The sequence below is a fragment of the Platichthys flesus genome, chromosome 12, assembly GCF_949316205.1.
Source record: "Platichthys flesus chromosome 12, fPlaFle2.1, whole genome shotgun sequence".
Lineage (NCBI taxonomy): Eukaryota > Metazoa > Chordata > Actinopteri > Pleuronectiformes > Pleuronectidae > Platichthys > Platichthys flesus.
Window position 1 is genome coordinate 18,440,389 of NC_084956.1, and position 13,055 is coordinate 18,453,443.

The 13,055-nt window shown below is 44.1% G+C and overlaps 1 protein-coding gene across 6 annotated transcripts in view; it reads left to right on the forward strand.

Moving 5' to 3' along the window:
• Positions 1-413: 413 nt before the first annotated feature.
• cpeb3 (cytoplasmic polyadenylation element binding protein 3) overlaps positions 414-13,055 on the forward strand; it is a 37,605-nt gene continuing 24,963 nt past the window's right edge. For 2 of the 6 annotated variants that reach the window (XM_062400574.1, XM_062400576.1), the window contains exons 1-3: positions 1,756-1,872; positions 2,132-3,033; positions 10,811-10,964. In XM_062400574.1, coding sequence (XP_062256558.1) covers positions 2,143-3,033; positions 10,811-10,964 — 1,045 coding nt within the window. In that variant the 5' untranslated portion in view covers positions 1,756-1,872; positions 2,132-2,142. Of the gene's footprint in view, positions 532-1,755; positions 1,873-1,921; positions 3,034-10,810; positions 10,965-13,055 lie in introns of those variants that run through there. The other 4 variants (XM_062400577.1, XM_062400578.1, XM_062400573.1 and 1 more) reach the window with 3 other exon arrangements.

The window sequence follows — 13,055 nt, forward strand, 5'->3', positions numbered from 1 at the left end:
GCTACAGAACACTGTTAATGATGGTAAGGCGTTTTAATCAGGTTACAATGCTATATGCTCAAAACAAACCCCGACTGGCTTTGCTTGAGTGTTTTTTATTACTCATAATACAACTTGCTTGTCTGCAAATACATATATGTGAGGTATACACTCTATATGTGCAGAAGAGAGTGAGAGAGAGGAGGGGTTACTTTCAATCAACACTTTTTATTGCTGCTTTATTTCCGTCACTTCCCCTTCGGCTCGTCGATATATAACCGACAGGCCTGCACATATAGATATATATATACAACACGATATATATTCTTTACTCAGTCAAGCCGTGCAATTGTTGTCCAGCCGCTGCGGCGCGAGAAACTACAACTCCCGGCAGCCTCCTCGGCATCATCCATGCGCCGCAGTCAATCAGCTGTTGAGGCAACTGCTGACTACCTCGGCACAAGGGTGGCTCGTTTGTCACATCCAAACCCGGGCGAGGCAAACACTGAAATAACTTTATTCACAGAGTCTCAGAAAGGGTGAACGATAAAGGTAATTCAAACTCCACGTCAGGCAGAGGGGCGACAATGCAGTGCGTGTGTGTTTGTGTGTGTGCATGCTGTTTTGTCGTGGTTTTGTGTGCCGGGGGACACATATGGATTAAAGGTGGGGGGTTCTAGCCAAAAGACAGCTCCATGAAATGTGACCGGGCGCCTGGATCAGAGCGACAAGCGGCCGGGCGAAGGGCCGGCGTCTGCGGTGAGGTGAGCCGCTGCCTGGAGCCGCTTTGATGACCTTGGAAGCGCAGCTCTGGGAGGAGAAAACGCGGATTAACTGGTTGGGTGTATGTGTGTGTGTGTGTGTGTGTGTGTGCGTGTGTGTGCAATGCAGTCTATTGCGATTACCCAGAAAGTACAACTCGTACCACTGCCATCACGCTGAAGGAATGATCCTGCATGTCATCTGGCACTGTTGTTCTCCCAGTCCGCAGACAGGCCTCGGTTGTGAAGGCTGTGTATTTAGCTCCCCTGCAGCCAGGTACTGATTAAACAGTCCGGAGGAGCCTTACCTATATGTTATTATAGCTTTTAATTTAACATAATGATAACCTTGGATGTCAGATCTGACTCTGTGCCACAGCCTATGATTGTGCCTTGTATGCGCTCCTTACAACCTCACTGTTGTGTGTCTGTATTTACGTGTTAGATTGTCTTGATCTCTGCTATGTCATGTTGGTGATTTGGCAACTTTTGTCTCTTTGATCGCATTATGTGTCTGGTAATTTCGCTTTTGCAGGACTCTCTGATAGGCAAAGTAAAGGATGATTTTGCATGGAAGCTACGCTAACTTTGAATAGACGACACTGAGTGATGTTCCCGTTGGTTGTGATATAACGTTGCCCTTTAAATGCAAGTTGCATCAATGTGAGTGCCAACCCTTGGTTGTGTCAATGCGGATCTCAGGCTGTGCCCCTCTGTGCGCTATAATTAGATATCATACTTTATTATTCCTGTATGGTTCGTTCGGTAAATCATCAGTATATACTACAGTCTTGTCACTGTGCTGACTGACATGTTTATTCTAAGTACGATGAGGGATATTTGCGGTATAATAAAGTGGATCTGGTGCGTCATTCTCGGCTGCGTAAAACCGGCCGAGTGCGCATTTTTGAAAGTCATTTTATTTGTCAAACACAAGCTGCGTATACTTGTGTGAGAGTGCGTTGGGTCAAGGTAGACCTGGGTTTTAACCTTGCTGAAGGACAGCTGTATTTACTGACGTATGCAAATTAGTGTAGGGGAGGTCCTTGGGCGAAAAACACACTGAATCAGTTTCACATTGCAGCTCCGGAGTTCCTGCGTGGAAGGAAAAAGCGAGACGTGGCGAAATCTGGTGAATATCTGCAGCCTGTGTGTGTCATTTGTGAATCATTCAGCTGTAGTCCCGGGAAGTGTGTCCCTCTTTGCCCACTCTCTACTTGTCGGCTAAATGGGTGATCACGCATTCGCCCTGCAGCCGCCTGGTCCCTCTAACATCATATCCCTGTCGGAGTTGTCCCAGTTAATCAGATGCTACGGCGGCAGCCCCGCGCACGACCTGCTCAATAACAGTCCCAGTAATAACTCCTCGTCTCTGTTTCCCCCCGTTTCAGCTCAGCAAACCATGCAGGATGATTTACTGATGGACAAAAACAAAGCCCAGTCTCACCATCAGCAAGATCGGACGCAAGTAGACCCTCCTCCCTCCACCCCGACCCCGTCATCGGAGCCCACTTCTTCTTCATCGGAGTCGGAGAGCCCGTCGACCGGGTGCAATCAAGCGGCTTCAGCGCTGAGCGGCAGCAGCAGGGACACAGTGCCGATGGAGTCGCCGATCCTGCCCGGGTTGAGCTTCCACCAGCAGCCGCAGGAGACCGGCGGGCCCCTCTCCTCCCCGTCCTCCTCGTTCGGGAGCACCTGGTCCACGGGAACCACAAACGCCGTGGACGACAGCTTTTTCCAGGGAATACCGCCGGTGAACGGCACGATGCTTTTCCAGAACTTCCCCCACCATGTCAACCCGGTGTACGGGGGCAATTTCTCCCCGCAGATCGGCCTGGCTCCGCAGTCCCAACAGCATCAGCAGCAGCAGCAGCAGCAGCAGCAGCAGCAGCAGCCCCAGCAGAGGAGGTCTCCTGTCAGCCCCAGCCAAGGCCCTTTCCCCCAGAGAAACGCTTATCAGACGGTCATGAATAACGGCAAGGGCTCGTCTTCTCCTGCCTCGTCGTCCGCTTGGAATAATCACCAAAACGCCGCCTGGAGCACGGCCTCCAACCCCTGGAGCGGGCTGCAGGCGGGCAGGGACCCGCGCAGAGCGGTGGGCGTCGGGGTAGGGGTCGGCGTCGGAGTCGGGGTGCCATCACCTATGAACCCCATCTCCCCCATGAAAAAGTCCTACACCAGCAACGTTATCGCACCCCCCAAATTCCCAAGACCCGGTCCCCTCACCCCCAAGCCCTGGATGGAGGACAGCGCCTTCAGGACTGACAACAGCAACAACATACTGCCTTTCCAGGTAAATCCATGCCCAGTAAGAGCAGGCCAGGGCCTCGCTCTGTGCCCTCAGCCGGTGTTTAAACTGCTGACCACTGGGACATGTTTTCCGTCTGTCAGTGGTGGTCTTATTATACAGGACGACGTTGTCATATCTAAATGTATTCTGTATAAATGATGATAAACCATCAGTGTTTGCAATGCATCTATCACCTAAGGTCACCCTGAGCTCGTCAGTACATGGATTCATAATGGATCTATGAGACCTTGTATTATATTTCTGTTGAATTCAGTTGGCATTTTATCATTACTGACCCAGTGTCAGTCGTTTTATTTTCACAGTTGGGTTTTTCCACATACATTCTGCCAAAGGACGCAGTCAGTTTAAAAGCTGATAGAGGTGATTCAGCATTTAAAAACCGCTCTATTTAAATATTCTATACACACAAGGCTGGGACTTGTATGACTGAGATGAATCGACACATGACCCTTGGGCTTTGCCGGTAGCTGTCAACATCTTCATATGACGTGTATGGTGACAGACTGTGTTGTGGAGGTCAATCGGGCTGCATGGGATGACACAGCGCGTCTCTGCTTGTATGAATCGGTGATCGTGGCTGTATCTCACGCATCCAAACACACGCACACTTCGTCAGTGGTAGAAAGTTTCGCCGTGCGTGTGTGTGTGTTTATTGTACGAAATAGTTAAGTTTCCTCCGCCTGTTCACCCTCCGTGGGATTTAAAGGGCACATGACGCATTCAGGTGCTCCTCGTAACTCCTAATCTCAAGACTGAGAGGGAGCTGCAAGAAGAAAGTGCTGCACCTCTAAAAGGAGAAACCATTTATTAGTCATCAGGCTTCTAAGTCTACAGTCTATAAAATACATTGTAATTTAGATTGAGTATTGAAGGTCACATTTAGGCTCGTTATCCAATCAGACATGTAATAATTCTCTTATAATAACAACACTAGTAATTATTACAGTAATAACAATATATAATGATTATATGTATGTTCATTTTGCTTTATAACACGGTGCTCGTGCTCGCTCCGGTATATCTCCGGAGTGAGATACACCAGAGCTTATTTTTTTATGTCGCTTTTTAACATCCTAGTTTTGCTTCTGCGATAACCGACAGACTACGAAAGCAACATCTGCTGTCACATTTGATTGGCTTGGAACGCGGAAATGGGCGGTGCAACGATCCGGGAAGGAGCGCAAGTGCATCCCGGTAGGTGAAGGGAAGGTGTAACACACATTTCAGAGAGAATATACATACAAATATATATATATATATAAAAATTAACCGCATATATATATATATATATGTATTATACTTTTACAGTGATTTTCTACAAAATATAAACATGATACAAGTGCTGACATTGATAGATGTTTGCGTCCCTGCTTTTATGAAGCATGTACACATTTACTCGGGGTCAAAACATGCAAATAGGTCGTGAATTTACTTATTATGAAGAAAAACGAACAAAACAGTGTAACAGTTCTTTTAGGTTCATAGTACAACATTTGAGCATCATAACTATGAGGAAAGGGCCTTGATTAAATACAGCCACTTTCAGTAGGTCAAATAAAGTGTGTAGTCTGATATTAACTTGGTACTTACATTTATGTATGTATGTGCTTAAGTTCAACATAACAGATCTGTTGTAACCATTATTATAATGTTTCCCTGACTGACAGGTCTGACTACAGAGTACCCTGACATGAACAGTTATTTACTACAATTATTGCTCTATGCGTTTTCACATGACTAGTTGTGTGTTTCCCCCTATGTCCAACTATGTGGTCTGATAAATAAGCTAGCCGCCTGCAACCCCTGAAGTCACTGCTTACTTAAAAAGAAGCCCTTGTTCACTCGATCAAAGACGAGGACTCGGGAGACCGAGCACAAGCCAAAAAGTTAACCTGTTCCTGCAGAGAGGACTGCACGTGCAGAGGAAGCGCGGCCTGGCGCAGAGTGAAATTCCAAGCGGCACGAAATGTATAGCCTTTTGTGGAGATAATGATTGTGTGCGTGTGTGCGGGGTGTGTGTGTGTGTGTGGGGGGGGGGGGGGGGGCTTTATTACTCAGTTTCCTCTGTCGAGAGCCTCGGTGTATCTGTGTTTTCTTGACTTGGCCAGCTTACAGCCCCAGTTATCACCAGGAGAAAAGGTCAAGGGGCCACATGTGTGTTGAGCGAGGTCTGTTTACTGACATGGAACTCTGGGAAATACACGATTTTATCATGCAGGAATATGGGGACGACTGGGGGTTAAGATTAGGGCTGCAGCTGAGAATTATTGCCACAATTGTATTCATCTCCACAATTCCTATTCAACTAACCATTGGGCTGAAACATCAGAAAAAAATCGCAAAAATGTGGCATCCTCGGATCTATAATAATTCCAAGTATTGTTAACAAAGTTCAAAACTTTGCCATGTTTTTTCCACTGTTTTTTTCTGTAAGTGGACTTATCAATTAATTACTTCAACTCCAGGCGAAACGTTTGAAGCGTCTCAAATTAACCGCATTCACCTCATTAATTTAATAATGTTGCTTGGATGGTTTTCTTTGACTTGTAGACCCCCTCCAGAGCCACAGAGGACATTATACCATGACTGGCAGAGTGACCCTAACCTTTATGTGGAGATTGAAGTGGTGCTCTAAGATCAGCCGTTATGCCTTCAGAAATACATAGTACTTGTATTACATGCCTACATTTTCAGCTAATAAGCAATAATTAAACAGAGAGTGTGTTTTTTTAAAAAGAGCTCATGGGTGTAAAAAACGGCTCCAGCTCACACATAGCTGCCTAAGAGTTCCACCCATAATTGGTGAAGGGTTATCACCAGGATGCAAGGTCATGGTGCCACATGTCAAGCGGCCTGTTTACTGAAGTGAAACTCTGAGGTAAATTGCTGATCTGAGCAGCAGGCAGGGTACACACAAACACACACACACACACAAACAGGTCCCGCGGTGTCATGTGGACAGCTGGTGACAGGTGTAGTTGTTGTCATTCTGCAGATCTCCCTCAGTATTCCTCTGATGCCGCAGAAGAAACGCGGGGTGAAATGTAATGTGCCGCATGCTCCGATATGTGCTCATACTCGCCTGCTGCTGGCTGCCGCTTAAAGGCCAGGGAATGTGCGGAATGCAACTTAACATGTCAGTGTGAGGCTTAAGACGCAAAGTCACATGAGCTGCTCAGGAGATGCCCTGATTTGAAACGATGGCGGTGGCGATTTAATTCGTGGTCGTCTCTTTCCACAGTCACTTCGTATCGGTAGAAGAAGTGAGGGGTGAGTCTGGGCAGACTGACAGATTGAGTCTCCCAGTCAAATGCTGTCTGATGCTCATGCAAAGCAGCAGGAGTTTCGACAGGTTTCAGGGTGTTGCCAGTTGAGTTTGCATTGGGAACCTTTTGTGGTTTAGCTTGTTATTTGTGTAGGTTTTTGCCTTATCTTCCACCTACACTGCCTCTCTGATTGCCTCATCGGTTGCTTTCTCACAACCCAGATTTAATTTACGACGGCTCTTTAATTTACGTCCGGATTTTTGTCAAACATTACAATATATATTTTTTTTTTCAATTGCTAATTTGGGGGACCAAAGTAACTGGTAAGGGTTACATTTCTTGGAAGAACATTTATATGAACTATATTTCACTAGTTCACATTTTCTAGACTATACAGCAAATCAATTTATAAAAGATCAAAATAGTCTTATTATGAAATAATGAAAATTATAATTTGTTGCATCCCTACTGGGAACAGATTCTTGAATTCTTCAGGTGCATAACTAAAGTGAATCATAGCTAAATCCCAAGGTTGTATATCCTGGGCGGCATTTCGCAGATTCAAACAGCATTTGTGGGAACAAAATTTATTAAGAGTCAGTGTGATATGTAGCTTAAATATCATCCTGGATATGCCCTGTATCCCTCAGGGTTTTTCTACAACACCCTTTTCCCACTGGTTGATTGATTGTGGGGCCGTGAAGCTGCACATTTATGTGCAACATAAAAGTAATTCACTACTGCTCGTAATTTTTATGGTTTGAAAAGAAAAAAAAAAAACACACTGATGAATTCAACAACTTCTTTAAAAACTATCCAACTCTACCAAGCAGACTTTATTCATTAAAACCAGGTTCTCAGCCATATCTTAAGTGCTCTGTCTGCTTTTTTATATCAGGATCTCCCTCATAAACCTGCTCCTATATCTCGTTCATGGGTCATGTGGAAAGATGAGCTTCAGTGTAGACGGGACAGGTCAACTCGAACCCGCTTTCCACATGTCGGAATCTGTGATGTGTTAAACAGTGAAATCGGTTTGGGGAATTTGTTGTATCTCTTTAGGTCATTTCACTGCAGCGATCTCTCCGACCCCCAGCCGTCACTGTGATCACCCACATGTGTCGGAGCGGAGGGGAGGGGCAGGAAACTGAAAGCTCAGCGTTTTAAGTGTTCACCGTTTGTACCAAGTGGGCAGATTTTTATCTACGTGGTGCTGTCGGCTCCAGAGTTGGGGGGAATAACACTTTTGAATGCTCAGCCGAATGGGCAACAATAGCTGTGGCGTGCAAACAGTGTGGCCCCGGCTCGGCCAGCGGACACAGGACACAGCTGCCAAGGCTGCAGCCTCCTGCCCCAGCTCTGGCTCGGCTCCCCACCCTTTACCTTTGGCACACATGTCATTCTCTTAAATTCATTCACGCCCAGTGGGTGACTTCACACGTCATCAGCAGTGAGCGCTCTCACCTTGAGGTGTATGATGCAGCATTATTGACTTTCCAGTCCTGCACTGGAGAGGGTCGATCTGCTTCATGGGATGCGAATATGAGTACAGGGCGGTTTCGTAAATCACGAGGGAGAAAATACTTATGACAGTGTTACTGCTGCAGCACAGGCAGAAGTTTAATGTCCTGTCACAGCCACAGTCCGCAACTTCACATTAACTCTAAGTACACTTTCAAAACAACTGCATCAGGTGGAACTGAGCTCCTGTCAGAGGCACAAACTGTCTGTGGACGTCACTGAAGTGTTTTCATAGCTTCTTTGTTGTATTAAATGCTTTAAAGTTTAGCAGTTTGACCCATTCATCCATCGGGAGACTGGGATTCCAACCGCAAACCTTCTGGTTAGTGGATGACCCGTTCTACCTCCTCCGCCACAGCCACCCTTTACATAATCTTAATTTTTCTTTAATGAAGCAGCTCGATATAAATAAAATGTATTAAAATTTAGATAAAACCTTTGATCGTGTACGGCTGACCCCTCTTTAGGCATATTTATATTTAGTACGGTTTATATAACATTTTCATATTTGCTTACACTTCATCAGAACATTAAGTATATATAATTGTATAATATCTTTGCTGACATTAACTCGGATATTAACCTGTGAAATACGGAGCAGATTTGAAAAGGATTTATTCTACTGATAAAAAATATTTCTGTTGCTGAATTGCTGCAACTAACTTTTCGTTGTTTCCCTCATCTGCATCCACTGCTTCATTTCACATATTCACTAATTATCAGACAGCGACTTGGACTTTCCATACTGCTAATGTGACACAAAGGGAAACTTTCCACACAACCACAAACAAATACACATGCGCCATACACACACACACAGTGATGTCAATATTTATCAGTACAGCAAATACTGTTACCAGGAGAGGTAGCACACAGCAGTAAATTAGACCTCCCTCTCTACGTCTCATAATGCATCTATCTTTTCTGGCCATGGCGGTAGAAATAAAACTACCATAACTTAGGTACACAACGCTGCCAATATAACTGCATATCTCACAGTAGTTACTCAGGTCGGGCGTCTAATTAAACAGATGGTTGACTCTAATGTATCACTGTCTGTTGGGAATACGACCGAACCTTGTTAAAACATTGCACCTCTGCAAGGTCATAATTAGGAATTAAAGGATTACATTGTGTTTGTGAAAAATAAATAGAAAATCTGATGGAAACATTTTGAAAAATGTATACTAGAATTTTAAGCACATAGGCCCAAAACAGTAACACCTAATGAAATGACTCTTAAGTGGTCTCATTTGTTTGTGTACATTTGTGAAAGCAAAGCAGAAATCTTTGCTTTATTATTTCTCGAGTCATCACAGTTTATTTAGCTGAAGTTTTTAGACCTATACCTTAAGAATTAATGTGTGTAGCTCACTCAAACAAGGGGGAGTTGCCTTTGTGGAGTCATGTGCCATCTTCACGGAGACACAAATAAACTTGTGCAACTTTGTCCACAGGTCATAAGGTTCGTATTATATATTTCTGTTTATGTATTGTAAATAATAGGGAAGGGATTTTTCTGTTTCCTTTGAGACATTTCATTCTTCCAAAGTGCTGTAAGCTCAATGTGTGTGTATTAACACACACGTGACAAGGTGACCGTGATGATCACAGAAGCTCCCCAACTACAAAACAAATGTAGAGGAAACACTGTAATTATTATATCATCTCAAATTCTCTTGGAGTTACCAGCATAAAATAGGAAGATATACATTTTGCTATCATAGAAAACTACAAAACAGTAAATAATCATCTTTGAGGAGTTTAACTCCCCCGGTTACCTCCGCTCACTAATATTCTATAGACTTGATGGTAAAAAAGCCTCTGTAAATTATATTAATCTGGACAGATGAGATTCCTGAGGGCTGAGTCCCGACTATTCTTTAACTGACATGAAAAGGTTTAAGGGGCCTGAGAGAGAATTCAGGTCTGACACATGGCGTTTATATTCTCCTTTATTCTACCTGTAACGTATAATCTCACATCCTTAATTCATTTGAGTCCAAATTAGCTCAGAACGTATCCCAGCACGTCTCGCCGCCTTGACAGAGGCAGCAGCTGTTTTTACTAGTCTTCTGCCCTTGAGCAAGGAAACCAACAAACCAGAATTTCAGCAGACTAAATGTTCAAGCTCATGTAATCTTTTTTCAACATTTTAACAATTATAGTTAATGTCAGGCACAATAATATCAGTCAATGTTCGTGTTCTACTCTACTTAATGTACTATGTATATATATTATAAATATACATTGGTGATGCTGTGTGCACTACTGTGTGTTCCCATGCTCCTGGGAGGGTCCCATTTCCCGAGCTGTGAAGTCACTGTTCGGACTTTGGTGGGTTCATGTGCTTAGAAGTCGGAATGTGTTTTATTCAAGCGTTTAAACACCCATTATTTACATACACACAAAAGAGCAACAAAAAAAAGGATTTGGTGTGTCATTTAAAAGAATTTGCAACTGACAAAAGTGTCAAATTTCATAAGTTCCTATGAAAAGCTATAAAGCTGATTTTAAATGATGTTGTTGGTTGGATTGGTTTTAAAGTGTAATGGTCAGCAACTCGTGAACCAAGAGTTTTTCCAACTGTCTGTGTTGTCCCGACTTCAGATGGCGTTCATAACATATGAATTCTCCGATTCTGAGATTTATTCCAAAACATGAATACACATTAATGACTGATGGGTGTAGCACAATGTAGCATGTCGCAGCCACAAAAGTGGGTCAGAATCAGAAATTTGCCTGAGGGGCTTGACAATCTCTACAGAATACCACACCCTCAGCATAGAACCCCTCTTCCCCCGGACAATAGAAAATAAATAATGGAACAAACCTCAGGAAGAGAAACTGAGGAGGGGTCCCTGTCCAAGTGTGACAGGCAATAGGTGCTGTGTGTACAGAATGCTGATTGTCCATACGATGTCCTTCCCTGACTCTAACCCTAACCCTCTTCCTGTTTTTCTGTGTTGCAGGACCGGAATCGGCCCTTCGATGCTTTTAGCTTGCACTCTTTGGAGAATTCCTTAATGGATATGATAAGAACTGACCATGACAAAGGTAAACCACACCCTGCCGGTGGCCCACCAATGACTATCGCTGATATTATATGGAGGAATCATTTTGCAGGTTAGGAATATTCATACGTCCATGCTTACAGTATTTTTTGTTTTTGTTTGTTATTTTTGCTTCATGGGCATATATTTATATATTTTTTTTCTCTATTTGCCAATCTTCCAATCAATCCCATATGGATCAACATCTGAAATCAGTAATTAACATTATGAGCCCTACCTGCAAAATCTTGGTGTGTGTGTTTGTGTGTGTGTGTGTGTGTGTGTGAGTGTGTGCGCAGCATGCACTCTCGGTCTTCTTTTGCCTTTTCTTTTTCTTCGCCTGTTGACTTTCTGCCGGTTTGAATCACTGGATCAAGTGATCAGTGTCTCATGACCTGTGCTTTTGTTGACTGACCGTATCGTGAGCAGAATCATGCGCCGATCAATGTATTTGTGCTTCATATTTTTATTTTTCCTAAGTGGCATGATGACCATGGTGCAGAGTTCGTACATCGTAGTGTAGTGGAGTTTTATTTTGTGTGTGATTGTGTGGCTTAGGCCTGCCATGACTGAGTTAAATCCTGAAGATCAGATCAGTAACAGCAATCTCTTACCAACCTTTTAAGGTCATCCAACGTATGTCAGGCCTTCTAAGCCAATATTTTTTTAGCGGCAGTCACGAGTCCATTGTAAAAACTCCTGTCTCCCAGATGGGGCCCTGTTAGGTCGGGTGTAGGGTTTTCATGCTCCCCCATCCTCCCATTTAACAATGGAAAGATTTGTGGGAGGGGTATGTAATGAGCAAAGCATGTCGCTTTCTCATCCCTGGAGTCTGTTTTCCCAATCTTGGGCTGAGAGAGCATTGTTACAGTAAAATGGCACAACTTTACTTGAAAGGTGTTGTAATGTCCTGCAGGCTTTCTCTTTGATTGTTTATCAAAGCGAAGCAGAGACAGAGGAGATGCAAGGAAAGGAGCGGGAGTGTGATACATAAACATGGGCGTGCATTCCTGCATCTCTCTCTCTCTCTGCTTGTTTACCTCCCTCATCGTCATGCAGACATTGTGGGGCTGCAGTGTAAGCTACTGTGCCAACCACAGAGCAGCTCCGCCCTACAAGCATACCTACTGACTGTCTGAGAGGAGCCCTGTGCTTCATCCAGGTCCAGAGTCTGCTGAAGAATTGACAACAATAGCAGCGAATGTGCTCTTTTGTTGTACTTGGAGTTTGCTGTCTGAACTTATCTTTATAAAGAAATTCTGCATGTCAATATTCAGAATCATTACGCAAAGGACAAGATTCTTTGCGGTGTCCGTTTCTAGTCATGTGTGAGAAGGCTTTGGTTGCCTGCAGGTGAACAGTCTGCGTGTGGACGGCTAAAAAAGCGGAACACATTGAACCTAATGGTGCGGCAGGGCGCGGTTTACTTTTTCCCCCAATCCGAGTCGTGTCTGAAGCCAACTACCCTTTCTGTAAGTTTGGTGTCTGACTTTGAAGAGACTACATCTGACAAACACTAGTCAAAAGTGTTCATCCCAGTAGACACAGTTTGGTATCCCCATTTGAAAGTGTCCCTCCCACATCCATCCCATCACAGACATTTCTCGCATACTTCTCATTGTGACCAGAATAGATGTTTTTCCTGGAGTGTTTTATGAGTGTGTATGTATGTGTGTGTGTGTGTGTGTGTGTGTACTCATTTTGTTACCTCTTAAAGACTTTTTTTTCCAGCATATACAGTTACCTTTTCAGGACCAGTAGGACTCACGAGGCCCAAAGCTTGGTCATAATGAGGTAAAACCAAATTTCTGAGGTCCTGATTAAGGTTATCCTTCAGAGGTGAGTTGTGGTTAGATTAAGGTTAGAGTTAAGGTTATTAATAAGGTACTGGTAAGGGTGTCCATGTGCATGAGAATGTCTTCTCAAGAGTGTGTGAGGTGACCCCACCCACACACTTTTTTTTCAGTGTGCTTGTTTGGACAACAGGCGACTTCAGTGTGTGTGTGTGTGTCTGTTTGTGTGTTTTTTCTGAAAGAGAAATACTGCTTTCTGAGATCCTCTCAAACTTTTTCAGAGCTCTTTACTCCTTGGCGAGGGGAGATGGGGCCGCGGGGTTGTCTAAACAATCACCATTTCTGCACACACGGGCCTGTGTAAGGTGTCT